This window comes from Haliotis cracherodii, unplaced genomic scaffold (genome assembly GCF_022045235.1).
Source record: "Haliotis cracherodii isolate W230 unplaced genomic scaffold, xgHalCrac1.p SCAF_14, whole genome shotgun sequence".
NCBI classification, from domain to species: domain Eukaryota; kingdom Metazoa; phylum Mollusca; class Gastropoda; order Lepetellida; family Haliotidae; genus Haliotis; species Haliotis cracherodii.
Genome location: NW_027266269.1, coordinates 15,013,986 through 15,028,529, shown reverse-complemented (window position 1 = coordinate 15,028,529; position 14,544 = coordinate 15,013,986). Strand labels below are relative to the sequence as shown.

General features: G+C 42.0%; 1 protein-coding gene across 5 annotated transcripts in view; it reads right to left on the bottom strand.

Annotated features, from left to right (window-relative positions):
• Positions 1 to 14,544, bottom strand: part of LOC139461024 (uncharacterized) — a 181,647-nt gene that overhangs the window by 30,465 nt on the left and 136,638 nt on the right. For 4 of the 5 annotated variants that reach the window (XM_071242508.1, XM_071242509.1, XM_071242512.1 and 1 more), the window contains 3 exons: positions 13,679 to 13,810; positions 9,812 to 9,898; positions 9,097 to 9,195 (listed from right to left, as the gene is read on the bottom strand). In XM_071242508.1, coding sequence (XP_071098609.1) covers positions 9,097 to 9,195; positions 9,812 to 9,898; positions 13,679 to 13,810 — 318 coding nt within the window. Of the gene's footprint in view, positions 1 to 2,594; positions 2,690 to 9,096; positions 9,196 to 9,811; positions 9,899 to 13,678; positions 13,811 to 14,544 lie in introns of all 5 variants that reach the window. The other variant, XM_071242510.1, reaches the window with a different exon arrangement.

Here is a 14,544-nt window from a genome sequence, read left to right as displayed (position 1 = left end):
AAGCATTAAAACACGATAGTATTCGGATACTCGCCGAAGCAAAGTTGAACAGCATTGAGGATCATATTTCGACAGCAATGGTCGATTGTAAGATATCCGAGGAGGAGTTTCGTTTAGTGCTGTCGGAACTCACCAAATACAATACAATGAAGCAGGAGATTCGATCCAATTCTCGTAAGACCAGTGGTATTAGCGAAGACGAGAAAAAAAAGTTCATAGAACAGGGGAGGCAACAAGCGCGTCAACTATTCCGTGCCAAAACCAAAGAACTGGTTGGAGATTAAAAATAGATTGCTTACTATCGATAGATCACATTTAGACAAATGCTTACATAAATATATATAATAATGGAGATCGAAAAAGCTATTAAATTGAGAGAATTACCATAAGGTTTTTATTATATCAGTGATGTCAAACCACCCAAATACGGTTATCAATTGTTTCTTATCAATTTCCAAGAAGAGTGTAGTTATATAGTCTGGTCTCCTAGTAAAATGAACGAAGAACTTAATAAAAATGTTGAATATCACTTTATTGATAAAAATAATAAAGAATATTTTCATTACCATTTAAGCTCATCTGAAGCAATGATTGGCTCCAGGTGGTGGTGAGCTGGAGTCAATTTAACTTAATCTCATGACTATCGTTGAATCGCATAATTATTTTGGCATAAAAAATGCCACCTGTAGTAGCGGTATAGGTATAAATATCCAGCTCCAGTGGAGTTGCGGCAGAACCCCCATTACCTATACTACTAATGGACTTGACTTTTTAGCAACAACATTTTTACAGACATTTTTACAGACATTTTTACAGACGGTTTAGACTTTGAGCGGTCCCTGCTGTTCCAGTGCTTCCCAAACTCTCATTGAGAAAGTTTGTTGCAGTATGTACATAATGAGTATGGCGTACACATACTACATTGAGAAAGTTTGTTGCAGTATGTACATAATGAGTATGGCGTACACATACTACATTGAGAAAGTTTGTTGCAGTATGTACATAATGAGTATGGCGTACACATACTACATTGAGAAAGTTTGTTGCAGTATGTACATAATAAGTATGGCGTACACATACTACATTGAGAAAGTTTGTTGCAGTATGTACATAATGAGTATGGCGTACACATACTACATTGAGAAAGTTTGTTGCAGTATGTACATAACGAGTATGGCGTACACATACTACATTGAGAAAGTTTGTTGCAGTATGTACATAACGAGTATGGCGTACACATACTACATTGAGAAAGTTTGTTGCAGTATGTACCTAATGAGTATGGCGTACACATACTACACTGAGAAAGTTTGTTGCAGTATGTACATAAAGAGTATGCATACACATACTACACTGAGAAAGTTTGTTGCAGTATGTACATAATGAGTATGGCGTACACATACTACATTGAGAAAGTTTGTTGCAGTATGTACATAACGAGTATGGCGTACACATACTACATTGAGAAAGTTTGTTGCAGTATGTACATAATGAGTATGGCGTACACATACTACATTGAGAAAGTTTGTTGCAGTATGTACATAATGAGTATGGCGTACACATACTACATTGAGAAAGTTTGTTGCAGTATGTACATAACGAGTATGGCGTACACATACTACATTGAGAAAGTTTGTTGCAGTATGTACATAATGAGTATGGCGTACACATACTACATTGAGAGAGTTTGTTGCAGTATGTACATAATGAGTATGGCGTACACATACTACATTGATGCGGCACCAGAGCAGATGCCAGAGAGTGATGGTGAGGGAGAGTCCATCTCCCACAATACCATGAACTAACTACCTATTTAGGTTAGTACACGATCTTCAATACTTGCAGAGGTACAGCAAGCATCTGATGTCTGTATGATGTCTTGAACAACGATCTACAAGTTACAGTGTGACAACATTTCCATAATTTGTGCTGAATGGGATCACATTTATTTTGATGTTCACTTCAGCACACACAGAAGAAAGAAGTGATGTATTCCCGCCTTGAACATGCCCAGTTGCATTGGCCTAAAGATTGGGTTTTTCTCAAGACTAATCATCGGATATTTGGCCATGAAGTAGAATCTGTTGAAAGATGTTATGGTGCGATGACAGCCAAAGTAGGGAACTTATGGCTGTGATGTCATAGAGGTAGGGTATTCAGAGTAATCTTTGCAGTTGCAACTGTTTCAGTGCTAAGATCACTTTGTAGAACAGGGCCAAGGAAGATGCTTACTACTCAGTCTGGGAACAATAACTACAGTCACCTTGCCCTAGGACAGTGAATATCTTCTTCAGTTTGAAGCATAGCCTTAAGTTTCAGTCACAAAGGGTAACAACTTACTACGTTATTAACGTTATTTTGAGGATATGGTCTTCAGAATGACCTACTACTATTATGTTAGTACCGAGTATGTCCTCAATAATACCTACAGGTTCAAAGGTGAAGAACTATATATGATACTCCTCCGCACATTAATTACACACTGCAGTTTAAAAAAGAAACTGTGTCAGCAACCAAGTGAAAGTATGAAGCAGATGTGAGGCGAGTGATGGGCAGAGTGACGGAGCCATGCCTAGAACATGAGGTGTACCTACCTGTTCTGCTGCGAGCTCAATGAGGGGAGGTAGGGTCTGAGGTGGGGGTGGAGGGAGTGGACAAGGTGGGTCTGCTGTGGAGGCTGGCATCGAAGCTGTGGGGGAGAGAGACGCATCCAATACAAACACAGCATTCATGTAGATGATCAGAGTAAATATCAACAGAGGTAAGATTTCCATACTTACTCATATTCAATTCATAAATCCACATAAACGTATTTCAATAGAGTTATTGCAATAAAGAAATAATATTTTTACTTGCCTGTTGAGTGAGTGAGTGAGTGAGTGAGCGAGTATGGTTTTACACTGCTTTTAGCAATATTCCTGCAATATCTTGGCGGGGGAGACCAGAAAATGGGCTTCACACTGTCGTGTATTCACACATTTATACTCGGGTGTATGCCTGCTCGTGTGCATGCCAAACACAACAGAACATTGAAGGAAGCCATCATAGTTTACTCAGACATTGCATCCGTACATGAAGTCATCATATGACGTAACAAGATAATGTGTACTTTGGATATTGCGGGAAACTGTATCACACAAGATGTAAACAACTATAAGGAGAATACACTACACACACATTCTACCCATGTGAGTAATCAAACTCTGATCCTTGGCAAAAGGAGCAAATGCTTAAACCATGAGAATGTTGAAGATATGTACTACCAGAACTAGTTTCTCAATAAATATTGAAAACTCTCAACATCAATGACATTACATGATGATAGATCTCTGTCAACCCAACAACCCTATTGCTAGGCTGACATCACAGGGCATTGTTTCTCATGTAACTTAATTGCAACAACATTTCACAAATTATGTCGCAGTCTATTGTAACATGTTCGTATACACTGGTATGGTATCATATTAATAGGTTTTAACATGTTTGCAGTTGTGGATATTATCAATTACCGGGTAGATTATTTTATGATGCAGATTGCATCAATGTTTGCCTCTTTGCATATGACAGTAAAATATTCACAAGCTTGACCAAGTTCATGACATTGGGAATTCCCATCGAATGAGACTGTAAAAGGTTATAAACAGCAAATAACGAACAAAATACTAAACTCACTCCCGTGTGTTGTGTTTACGTGCCCTTCATGTGTTTTGCTTTGTTGTGTTTACTTGCCCTTCATGTGTTTTGCTTTGTTGTGTTTACTTGCCCTTCATGTGTTTTGCTGTGTTGTGTTTACTTGCCCTTCATGTGTTTTGCTTTGTTGTGTTTACTTGCCCTTCATGTGTTTTGCTTTATTGTGTTTACTTGCCCTTCATGTGTTTTGCTGTTGTTTACTTGCCCTTCATGTGTTTTGCTTTGTTGTGTTTACTTGCCCTTCATGTTTTTTGCTGTTGTTTACTTGCCCTTCATGTGTTTTGCTTTGTTGTGTTTACTTGCCCTCATGTGTTTTGCTTTGTTGTGTTTACTTGCCCTTCATGTGTTTTGTTATGTTGTGTTTACTTGCCCTTCATGTGTTTCTTGTGTTATGTTTACTTGCCCTTCATTTGTTTGCTGTGTTGGGTTTACTTGCCTTTCATGTGTTTTGCTTTGTTGTGTTTACTTGCCCCTCATGTGTTTCTTGTGTTATGTTTACTTGCCCTTCATTTGTTTGCTGTGTTGGGTTTACTTGCCCTTCATGTGTTTTGCTTTGTTGTGTCTACTTGCCCTTCATGTGTTTTGCTTTGTTGTGTTTACTTGCCCCTCATATGTTTTGCTTTATTGTGTTTACTTGCCCTTCATGTGTTTTGCTGTTGTTTACTTGCCCTTCATGTGTTTTGCTTTGTTGTGTTTACTTGCCCTTCATGTGTTTTGCTGTTGTTTACTTGCCCTTCATGTGTTTTGCTTTGTTGTGTTTACTTGCCCTCATGTGTTTTGCTTTGTTGTGTTTACTTGCTCTTCATGTGTTTTGCTGTTGTGTTTACTTGCCCTCATGTGTTTTGCTTTGTTGTGTTTACTTACCCTTCATGTGTTTTGCTGTTGTGTTTACTTGCCCTTCAAGTGTTTTCCTGTGTTGTGTTTATTTGCCCTTCATGTGTTTTGCTTTGTTGTGTTTACTTGCCCTTCATGTGTTTTGCTTTGTTGTGTTTACGTGCCCTTCATGTGTTTCTTGTGTTATGTTTACTTGCCCTTCATTTGTTTGCTGTGTTGGGTTTACTTGCCTTTCATGTGTTTTGCTGTTGTGTTTACTTGCCCTTCATGTTTTTTGCTGTTGTTTACTTGCCCTTCATGTGTTTTGCTTTGTTGTGTTTACTTGCCCCTCATGTGTTTTGCTATGTTGTGTTTACTTGCCCTTCATGAGCTTTGCTGTTGTGTTTACTTGCCCTTCAAGTGTTTTCCTGTGTTGTGTTTATTTGCCCTTCATGTAATTTGCTTTGTTGTGTTTACTTGCCCTTCATGTGTATTGCTTTGTTGTGTTTACTTGCCCTTATGTGTTTTGCTTTGTTGTGTTTATTTGCCCTTCATGTGTTTTGCTTTGTTGTGTTTACTTGCCCTTCATGTGTTTTGCTGTTGTGTTTACTTGCCCCTCATTTGTTTTGTTATGTTAACTTGCCCCTCATGTGTTTTGCTATGTTGTGTTTACTTGCCCTTCATGTGTTTTGCTTTGTTATGTTTACTTGCCCTTCATGTGTTTTGCTGTTGTGTTTACTTGCCCTTCATGTGTTTTGCTGTTGTGTTTACTTGCCCCTCATTTGTTTTGTTATGTTAACTTGACCCTCATGTGTTTTGCTATGTTGTGTTTACTTGCCCTTCATGTGTTTTGCTTTGTTGTGTTTACTTGCCCTTCATGTGTTTTGCTATGTTGTGTTTACTTGCCCTTCATGTGTTTTGCTGTTGTGTTTACTTGCCCCTCATGTGTTTTGCTTTGTGTTTATTTGCCCCTCATGTGTTTTCCTTTGTTGTGTTTACTTGCCCTTCATGTGTTTTCCTTTGTTGTGTTTACTTGCCCCTCATGTGTTTTCCTTTGTTGTGTTTATTTGCCCCTCATGTGTTTTCCTTTGTTGTGTTTACTTGCCCTTCATGTGTTTTGCTTTATTGTGTTTACTTGCCCCTCATTTGTTTTGTTATGTTAACTTGCCCCTCATGTGTTTTGCTATGTTGTGTTTACTTGCCCTTCATGTGTTTAGCTGTTGTGTTTACTTGCCCTTCATGTGTTTTGCTGTTGTGTTTACTTGCCCTTCATGTGTTTTGCTTTTGTGTTAACTTGCCCCTCATGTGTTTCCTGTGTTGTGTTAACTTGCCCTTCATGTTTTGCTGTGTTGTGTTTACTTGCCCTTCATGTGTTTTGCTGTTGTTTTTTTGCCCTCCATGTGTATTGTTGTGTTGTGTTTACTTGCCCCTCATGTGTTTGCTGTGTTGTGTTTACTTGTCCTCATGTGTTTTGCTGTGTTGTGTTTACTTGTCCTCATGTGTTTTGCTGTGTTGTGTTTACTTGGCCCTCATGTGTTTTCTTGTGTTGTATTTATTTGCCCTTCATGTGTTTTGCTTTCTTGTGTTTACTTGCCCTTCATGTGTTTTGATGTTGTGTTTACTTGCCTTTCATGTATTTTGATGTTGTGTTTACTTGCCCTTATGTGTTTTGCTTTGTTGTGTTTATTTGCCCTTCATGTGTTTTGCTTTGTTGTGTTTACTTGCCCTTCATGTGTTTTGCTTTGTTGTGTTTACTTGCCCCTCATTTGTTTTGTTAGGTTAACTTGCCCCTCATGTGTTTTGCTATGTTGTGTTTACTTGCCCTCATGTGTTTTGCTGTTGTTTATTTGCCCTCCATGTGTATTGTTGTGTTGTGTTTACTTGCCCTTCATGTGTTTGCTGTGTTGTGTTTACTTGTCCTCATGTGTTTTGCTGTGTTGTGTTTACTTGCCCTTCATGTGTTTTGCTGTGTTGTGTTTACTTGCTATTCATGTGTTTTCCTGTGTTGTGTTTACTTGCCCTTCATGTATTTTGATGTTGTGTTTACTTGCCCTTCATGTGTTTTGCTTTGTGTTTACTTGCTCTTCGTGTGTTTTGCTTTGTTGTGTTTACATGCCCTTCATGTGTTTTGCTATGTTGTGTTTACTTGCCCTTCATGTGTTTTGCTATGTTGTGTTTACTTGCCCTCATGTATTTGCTGTTGTTTACTTGCACTTCATGTGTTTTGCTGTTGTGTTTACTTGCCCTTCATGTGTTTTGCTTTTGTGTTTACTAGCCCTCATGTGTTTTGCTATGTTGTGTTTACTTGCCCTTCATGTGTTTTGCTGTTGTGTTTACTTGCCCCTCATGTGTTTCGCTGTTGTGTTTACGTGCCCTTGATGTGTTTTGCTAAGTTTTGTTTACTTGCCCTTCATGTGTTTGCTGTGTTGTGTTTACTTGCCCTTCATGTATTTTGATGTTGTGTTTACTTGCCCTTCATGTGTTTTGCTTTGTGTTTACTTGCTCTTCGTGTGTTTTGCTTTGTTGTGTTTACTTGCCCTTCATGTGTTTTGCTATGTTGTGTTTACTTGCCCTTCATGTGTTTTGCTATGTTGTGTTTACTTGCCCTCATGTGTTTTGCTGTTGTTTACTTGCACTTCATGTGTTTTGCTGTTGTGTTTACTTGCCCTTCATGTGTTTTGCTTTTGTGTTTACTTGCCCTCATGTGTTTTGCTATGTTGTGTTTACTTGCCCTTCATGTGTTTTGCTGTTGTGTTTACTTGCCCCTCATGTGTTTCGCTGTTGTGTTTACGTGCCCTTGATGTGTTTTGCTAAGTTTTGTTTACTTGCCCTTCATGTGTTTTGCTATGTTGTGTTTACTTGCCCTTCATGTGTTTTGCTTTTGTGTTAACTTGCCTCTCATGTGTTTCCTGTGTTGTGTTTACTTGCCCTTCATGTTTTGCTATGTTGTGTTTACTTGCCCTTCATGTGTTTTGCTGTTGTTTTTTTGCCCTCCATGTGTATTGTTGTGTTGTGTTTACTTGCCCCTCATGTGTTTGCTGAGTTGTGTTTACTTGTCCTCATGTGTTTTGCTGTGTTGTGTTTACTTGTCCTCATGTGTTTTGCTGTGTTGTGTTTACTTGGCCCTCATGTGTTTTCTTGTGTTGTATTTATTTGCCCTTCATGTGTTTTGCTTTGTCGTGTTTACTTGCCCTTCATGTGTTTTGCTGTTGTGTTTACTTGCTCTTCATGTGTTTTGCTGTTGTGTTTACTTGCCTTTCATGTATTTTGATGTTGTGTTTACTTGCCCTTCATGTGTTTTGCTTTGTTGTGTTTACTTGCCCTTCATGTGTTTTGCTTTGTTGTGTTTATTTGCCCTTCATGTGTTTTGCTTTGTTGTGTTTACTTGCCCTTCATGTGTTTTGCTTTGTTGTGTTAACTTGCCCCTCATTTGTTTTGTTAGGTTAACTTGCCCCTCATGTGTTTTGCTATGTTGTGTTTACTTGCCCTTCATGTGTTTTGCTGTTGTTTATTTGCCCTCCATGTGTATTGTTGTGTTGTGTTCACGTGCCCTTCATGTGTTTGCTGTGTTGTGTTTACTTGTCCTCATGTGTTTTGCTGTGTTGTGTTTACTTGGCCCTCATGTGTTTTCCTGTGTTGTGTTTACTTGCCCTTCATGTTTTTTGCTGTTGTTTACTTGCCCTTCATGTGTTTTGCTATTGTGTTTACTTGCCCCTCATGTGTTTTGCTTTGTTGTGTTTACTTGCCCCTCATGTGTTTTGCTGTTGTGTTTACTTGACCTTCATGTGTTTTGATGTGTTGTGTTTACTTGCCTTTCATGTGTTTTCCTGTGTTGTGTTTACTTGTTATTCATGTGTTTCCTGTGTTGTGTTTACTTGCCTTCCATGTGTTTTGCTGTGTTGTGTTTACTTGCCTTTCATGTGTTTTGCTGTGTTGTGTTTACTTGCCTTTCATGTGTTTTGCTGTGTTGTGTTTACTTGTTATTCATGTGTTTCCTGTGTTGTGTTTACTTGCCTTTCATGTGTTTTGCTGTGTTGTGTTTACTTGCTATTCATGTGTTTTCCTGTGTTGTGTTTACTTGCCCTTCATGTGTTTGTTGTGTTGTGTTTACTTGCCCTTCATGTGTTTGTTGTGTTGTGTTTACTTGCCCTTCATGTGTTTGTTGTGTTGTGTTTACTTGCCCTTCATGTGTTAGCTATGTTGAGTTTACTTGCCCTTCATATATTCTGTGGTTCTTCCCGAAGTAACCTGGTATAGACTGACTGACTGAGTATGGTTTTACGCTGCTTTTAGCAATATTCCAGCAACATCACGGTGGGGGACACCAGAAATGGGCTTCACACATTGTACCCATAACCTGGTATAGAGGGATGCATGAACATGTAGAAGGATACCATGGGACTTTCACAACAAGAAAGATGTATGTGATTATTTCATCATATGTTTTGAGCATATGAACTAATTTTTATTATTGTGTGAATAAGCTGCATTTCCTATATTATCTAAAACTGTTCGTGGACAATGTTATATACACATTTACGATTGCTAAGTCTGTTTTTCTCCATTAAAAGTTTCCTTGTAAAGATGCATTACCTCTGCACCTGGTCCGGCACATAGACATGGTCCATGGGCAGCAGCTGAGACAGCTCTTGCAAAGTCCTCACAAAGCGGAGCTTGGATGTAAACTTGGAGCTGGAAACAACCACATGTCACCTTGGTCAAATACAATAGTATATGTTAAAACCCCCCAACACAATTCACTTCTAAAGATGATGCTTAAACATTATAACCACCAGTATCTAGATATGTAAGATTGCTAGCTAGGCCTGACTTGGCGGAAAAGTTCAGCTGTTAATAATTTAACAAAGCAGACTTGGGCCTGGGCGTTTGATCCTGGACAATATTTGCCAATAAGAACTACATGTCCTTGCAGATAAATTTGTCAGACATTTTCTTTGCTACAATGAATATAATATAACCAAGTCATGGAACAAAAATAGTCATGAATACAGAAAAAGCATATCACACAAATATTAAGCTGCCATACACTTACTAATCACACAGACTGATGACTAATTAAAAGTATCAACTATGTTAGAACACTGCAAAGATAAGAAGATGACCATGTTTTGACATGCCGGCTTGTTGAGGTACAAATGGCTCCAATTATTCCAAAGTAACTCCAGACAAACAATGTCAACATACAAAACCTCAATAAGTTCAAGGAAGGATACTAGAAACCAATATCCACCTTTTCTGGATATGATAAAATGTACAGTTTGTTGCTGTCTTGGTTTTTTTGTAATACCTGATGAAAGGTTTTGTCATCATGACAACTGTTTTCAGCCACAGTGTAGGGTGAACTAGGAGCAAGGCCTTGAGGTTCTTCCTTAACCTGTGGACAAAGGGAGAATACAAACAGATGGCTGTGCATCTAACTCATAGACAAACACGCGTACTGATTTGACTTATACCCAACTTTCTCACTATTCACCCCCAAATCAGGCTTTCATATATATCATACAATGTGTGTGTGTCCTCTGTGAGTGAGTGGCACAGATCAAGGTATGTGTCCTCTGTGAGGGAATCGCACAGATGGAGGTGTGTGTCCTCTGTGAGTGAATGGCACAGATGGAGGTGTGTGTCCTCTGTGAGTGAATGGCACAGATGGAGGTGTGTGTCCTCTGTGAGTGAATGGCACAGATGAGAGTGAATGGCACAGATGGCACAGAGAAGAGCACAGATGGAGGTGTGTGTCCTCTGTGAGTGAATGGCACAGATGGAAGTGTGTGTCCTCTGTGAGGGAAAGGCACAGATGGAGGTGTGTCTCCTCTGTGAGTGAATGGCACAAATGGAGGTGTGTGTCCTCTGTGAGGGAGTGGCACAGATTGAGGTGTGTGTCCTCTGTGAGTGAATGGCACAGATGGAGGTATGTGTCCTCTGTGAGTGAATGGCACAAATGGAGGTGTGTGTCCTCTGTGAGTGAATGGCACAAATGGAGGTGTGTGTCCTCTGTGAGTGAATGGCACAGATGGAGGTGTGTGTCCTCTGTGAGTGAATCGCACAGATGGAGGTGTGTGTCCTCTGTGAGTGAATGGCACAGATGGAGGTATGTGTCCTCTGTGAGTGAATTGCACAAATGGAGGTGTGTGTCCTCTGTGAGTGAATGGCACAGATGGAGGTATGTGTCCTCTGTGAGTGAATGGCACAGATGGAGGTGTGTGTCCTCTGTGAGTGAATGGCACAGATCAAGGTATGTGTCCTCTGTGAGTGAATTGCACAAATGGAGGTGTGTGTCCTCTGTGAGTGAATGGCACAGATGGAGGTATGTGTCCTCTGTGAGTGAATGGCACAGATGGAGGTGTGTGTCCTCTGTGAGAGAAGAGCACAGATGGAGGTGTGTGTCCTCTGTGAGTGAATGGCACAGATGGAGGTATGTGTCCTCTGTGAGAGAAGAGCACAGATGGAGGTGTGTGTCCTCTGTGAGTGAATGGCACAGATGGAGGTGTGTGTCCTCTGTGAGTGAATGGCACAGATGGAGGTGTGTGTCCTCTGTGAGTGAATCGCACAGATGGAGGTGTGTGTCCTCTGTGAGTGAATGGCACAGATGGAGGTGTGTGTCCTCTGTGAGTGACTGGCACAGATGAGAGTGAATGGCACAGATGGAGGTGTGTGTCCTCTGTGAGTGAATGGCACAGATGGAGGTGTGTGTCCTCTGTGAGTGAATCGCACAGATGGAGGTGTGTGTCCTCTGTGAGTGAATGGCACAGATGGAGGTGTGTGTCCTCTGTGAGAGAAGAGCACAGATGGAGGTGTGTGTCCTCTGTGAGTGAATGGCACAGATGGAAGTGTGTGTCCTCTGTGAGGGAAAGGCACAGATGGAGGTGTGTCTCCTCTGTGAGTGAATGGCACAAATGGAGGTATGTGTTCTCTGTGAGTGAATGGCACAGATCGAGGTATGTGTCCTCTGTGAGTGAATGGCACAAATGGAGGTGTGTGTCCTCTGTGAGAGAAGAGCACAGATGGAGGTGTGTGTCCTCTATGAGGGAATGGCACAGATGGAGGTGTGTGTCCTCTGTGAGTGAATGGCACAGATGGAGGTGTGTGTCCTCTGTGAGTGAATGGCACAGATGGAGGTGTGTGTCCTCTGTGAGTGAATGGCACAGATGGAGGTGTGTGTCCTCTGTGAGTGAATCGCACAGATGGAGGTGTGTGTCCTCTGTGAGTGAATGGCACAGATGGAGGTATGTGTCCTCTGTGAGTGAATCGCACAGATGGAGGTGTGTGTCCTCTGTGAGTGAATGGCACAGATGGAGGTGTGTGTCCTCTGTGAGTGAATGGCACAGATGGAGGTGTGTGTCCTCTGTGAGTGAATGGCACAGATGGAGGTGTGTGTCCTCTGTGAGTGAATGGCACAGATGGAGGTATGTGTCCTCTGTGAGTGAATCGCACAGATGGAGGTGTGTGTCCTCTGTGAGTGAATGGCACAAATGGAGGTGTGTGTCCTCTGTGAGGGAGTGGCACAGATTGAGGTGTGTGTCCTCTGTGAGTGAATGGCACAGATGGAGGTATGTGTCCTCTGTGAGTGAATGGCACAAATGGAGGTGTGTGTCCTCTGTGAGTGAATGGCACAAATGGAGGTGTGTGTCCTCTGTGAGTGAATGGCACAGATGGAGGTGTGTGTCCTCTGTGAGTGAATCGCACAGATGGAGGTGTGTGTCCTCTGTGAGTGAATGGCACAGATGGAGGTATGTGTCCTCTGTGAGTGAATTGCACAAATGGAGGTGTGTGTCCTCTGTGAGTGAATGGCACAGATGGAGGTATGTGTCCTCTGTGAGTGAATGGCACAGATGGAGGTGTGTGTCCTCTGTGAGAGAAGAGCACAGATGGAGGTGTGTGTCCTCTGTGAGTGAATGGCACAGATGGAGGTATGTGTCCTCTGTGAGAGAAGAGCACAGATGGAGGTGTGTGTCCTCTGTGAGTGAATGGCACAGATGGAGGTGTGTGTCCTCTGTGAGTGAATGGCACAGATGGAGGTGTGTGTCCTCTGTGAGTGAATCGCACAGATGGAGGTGTGTGTCCTCTGTGAGTGAATGGCACAGATGGAGGTGTGTGTCCTCTGTGAGTGACTGGCACAGATGAGAGTGAATGGCACAGATGGAGGTGTGTGTCCTCTGTGAGTGAATGGCACAGATGGAGGTGTGTGTCCTCTGTGAGTGAATCGCACAGATGGAGGTGTGTGTCCTCTGTGAGTGAATGGCACAGATGGAGGTGTGTGTCCTCTGTGAGAGAAGAGCACAGATGGAGGTGTGTGTCCTCTGTGAGTGAATGGCACAGATGGAAGTGTGTGTCCTCTGTGAGGGAAAGGCACAGATGGAGGTGTGTCTCCTCTGTGAGTGAATGGCACAAATGGAGGTATGTGTTCTCTGTGAGTGAATGGCACAGATCGAGGTATGTGTCCTCTGTGAGTGAATGGCACAGATGGAGGTGTGTGTCCTCTGTGAGAGAAGAGCACAGATGGAGGTGTGTGTCCTCTATGAGGGAATGGCACAGATGGAGGTGTGTGTCCTCTGTGAGTGAATGGCACAGATGGAGGTGTGTGTCCTCTGTGAGTGAATGGCACAGATGGAGGTGTGTGTCCTCTGTGAGTGAATCGCACAGATGGAGGTGTGTGTCCTCTGTGAGTGAATCGCACAGATGGAGGTGTGTGTCCTCTGTGAGTGAATGGCACAGATGGAGGTATGTGTCCTCTGTGAGTGAATCGCACAGATGGAGGTGTGTGTCCTCTGTGAGTGAATGGCACAGATGGAGGTGTGTGTCCTCTGTGAGTGAATGGCACAGATGGAGGTGTGTGTCCTCTGTGAGTGAATGGCACAGATGGAGGTGTGTGTCCTCTGTGAGTGAATCGCACAGATGGAGGTGTGTGTCCTCTGTGAGGGAGTGGCACAAATGGAGGTGTGTGTCCTCTGTGAGGGAGTGGCACAAATGGAGGTGTGTGTCCTCTGTGAGTGAATGGCACAGATGGAGGTGTGTGTCCTCTGTGAGTGAATGGCACAGATGGAGGTGTGTGTCCTCTGTGAGTGAATGGCACAGATGGAGGTATGTGTCCTCTGTGAGTGAGTATGGTAAACTACTCCAGTGGCACACGGCTTGACGAGATAGTTGACAACAGTACCTTCTGTCAATCATCTGGTAACATTTTTTGAGCCAAGAGAGGCTAGGCATCTGCCTGCGTGGCGTGGCTCCGTGAAAGTACACTATCATGTAGTCCTCCGCAACAAGCTGCTCAAGAGTGTGCACCACGTAGCTGAAACATACAATACAAAGACACAACACATATGAGTTATACATATGGACAAATGCCACTGCCTCTTCTCCTGTCACACTGGGTACCACTTTGACTGCCATACAAGGCACGGGGGCAGAGGGTGGGGTCAATCTCTCTGAAGGACTTGAAGCATGTATTACAATGAAGTATTCTCATGTGACTCAAAACGTTAGAGATAGCTCAGTGACTCACTGAAGCGGAGCTTTTGAAAGCTATTCAGGAACTCTATGCTTAAATGTGAGAACACTTCATGATGCTCCTTCGTGATGCATGTGATCTTTATTCCCTGAGGGTTTCGCATGTGCACCTCGCACTTTGCTGACTGGTTATGAAATACATGTCCTGGGGCAAGTATACCATTCATGTTTGGATAAACTCAAGCAAATTTATCAAATTGCGTTACATTACTTGCCCATGTTGAGCATGCATAGCCCTGAAGAAGGTTCTCATCTGTTCGATTTGTTTAAATCACAAATATGCACAAATACTACAATCCATACTGTACAAAAAGCGCATAAAACATATACTTCACAGTACATAAACAGATAAACAATAAGTCCTGATGTAAGTAAATATTTAGTTGTTAATTTCATATAATTTCTTCCATGTCGTTGTGGCAGAAGGCTACATTCATTCGCCTTAGTTGCTGACTTCACAGGGTTTTAATCCCGCTGACAATCATGAAATTGTTCTATCATCAAGGGAAATGATTG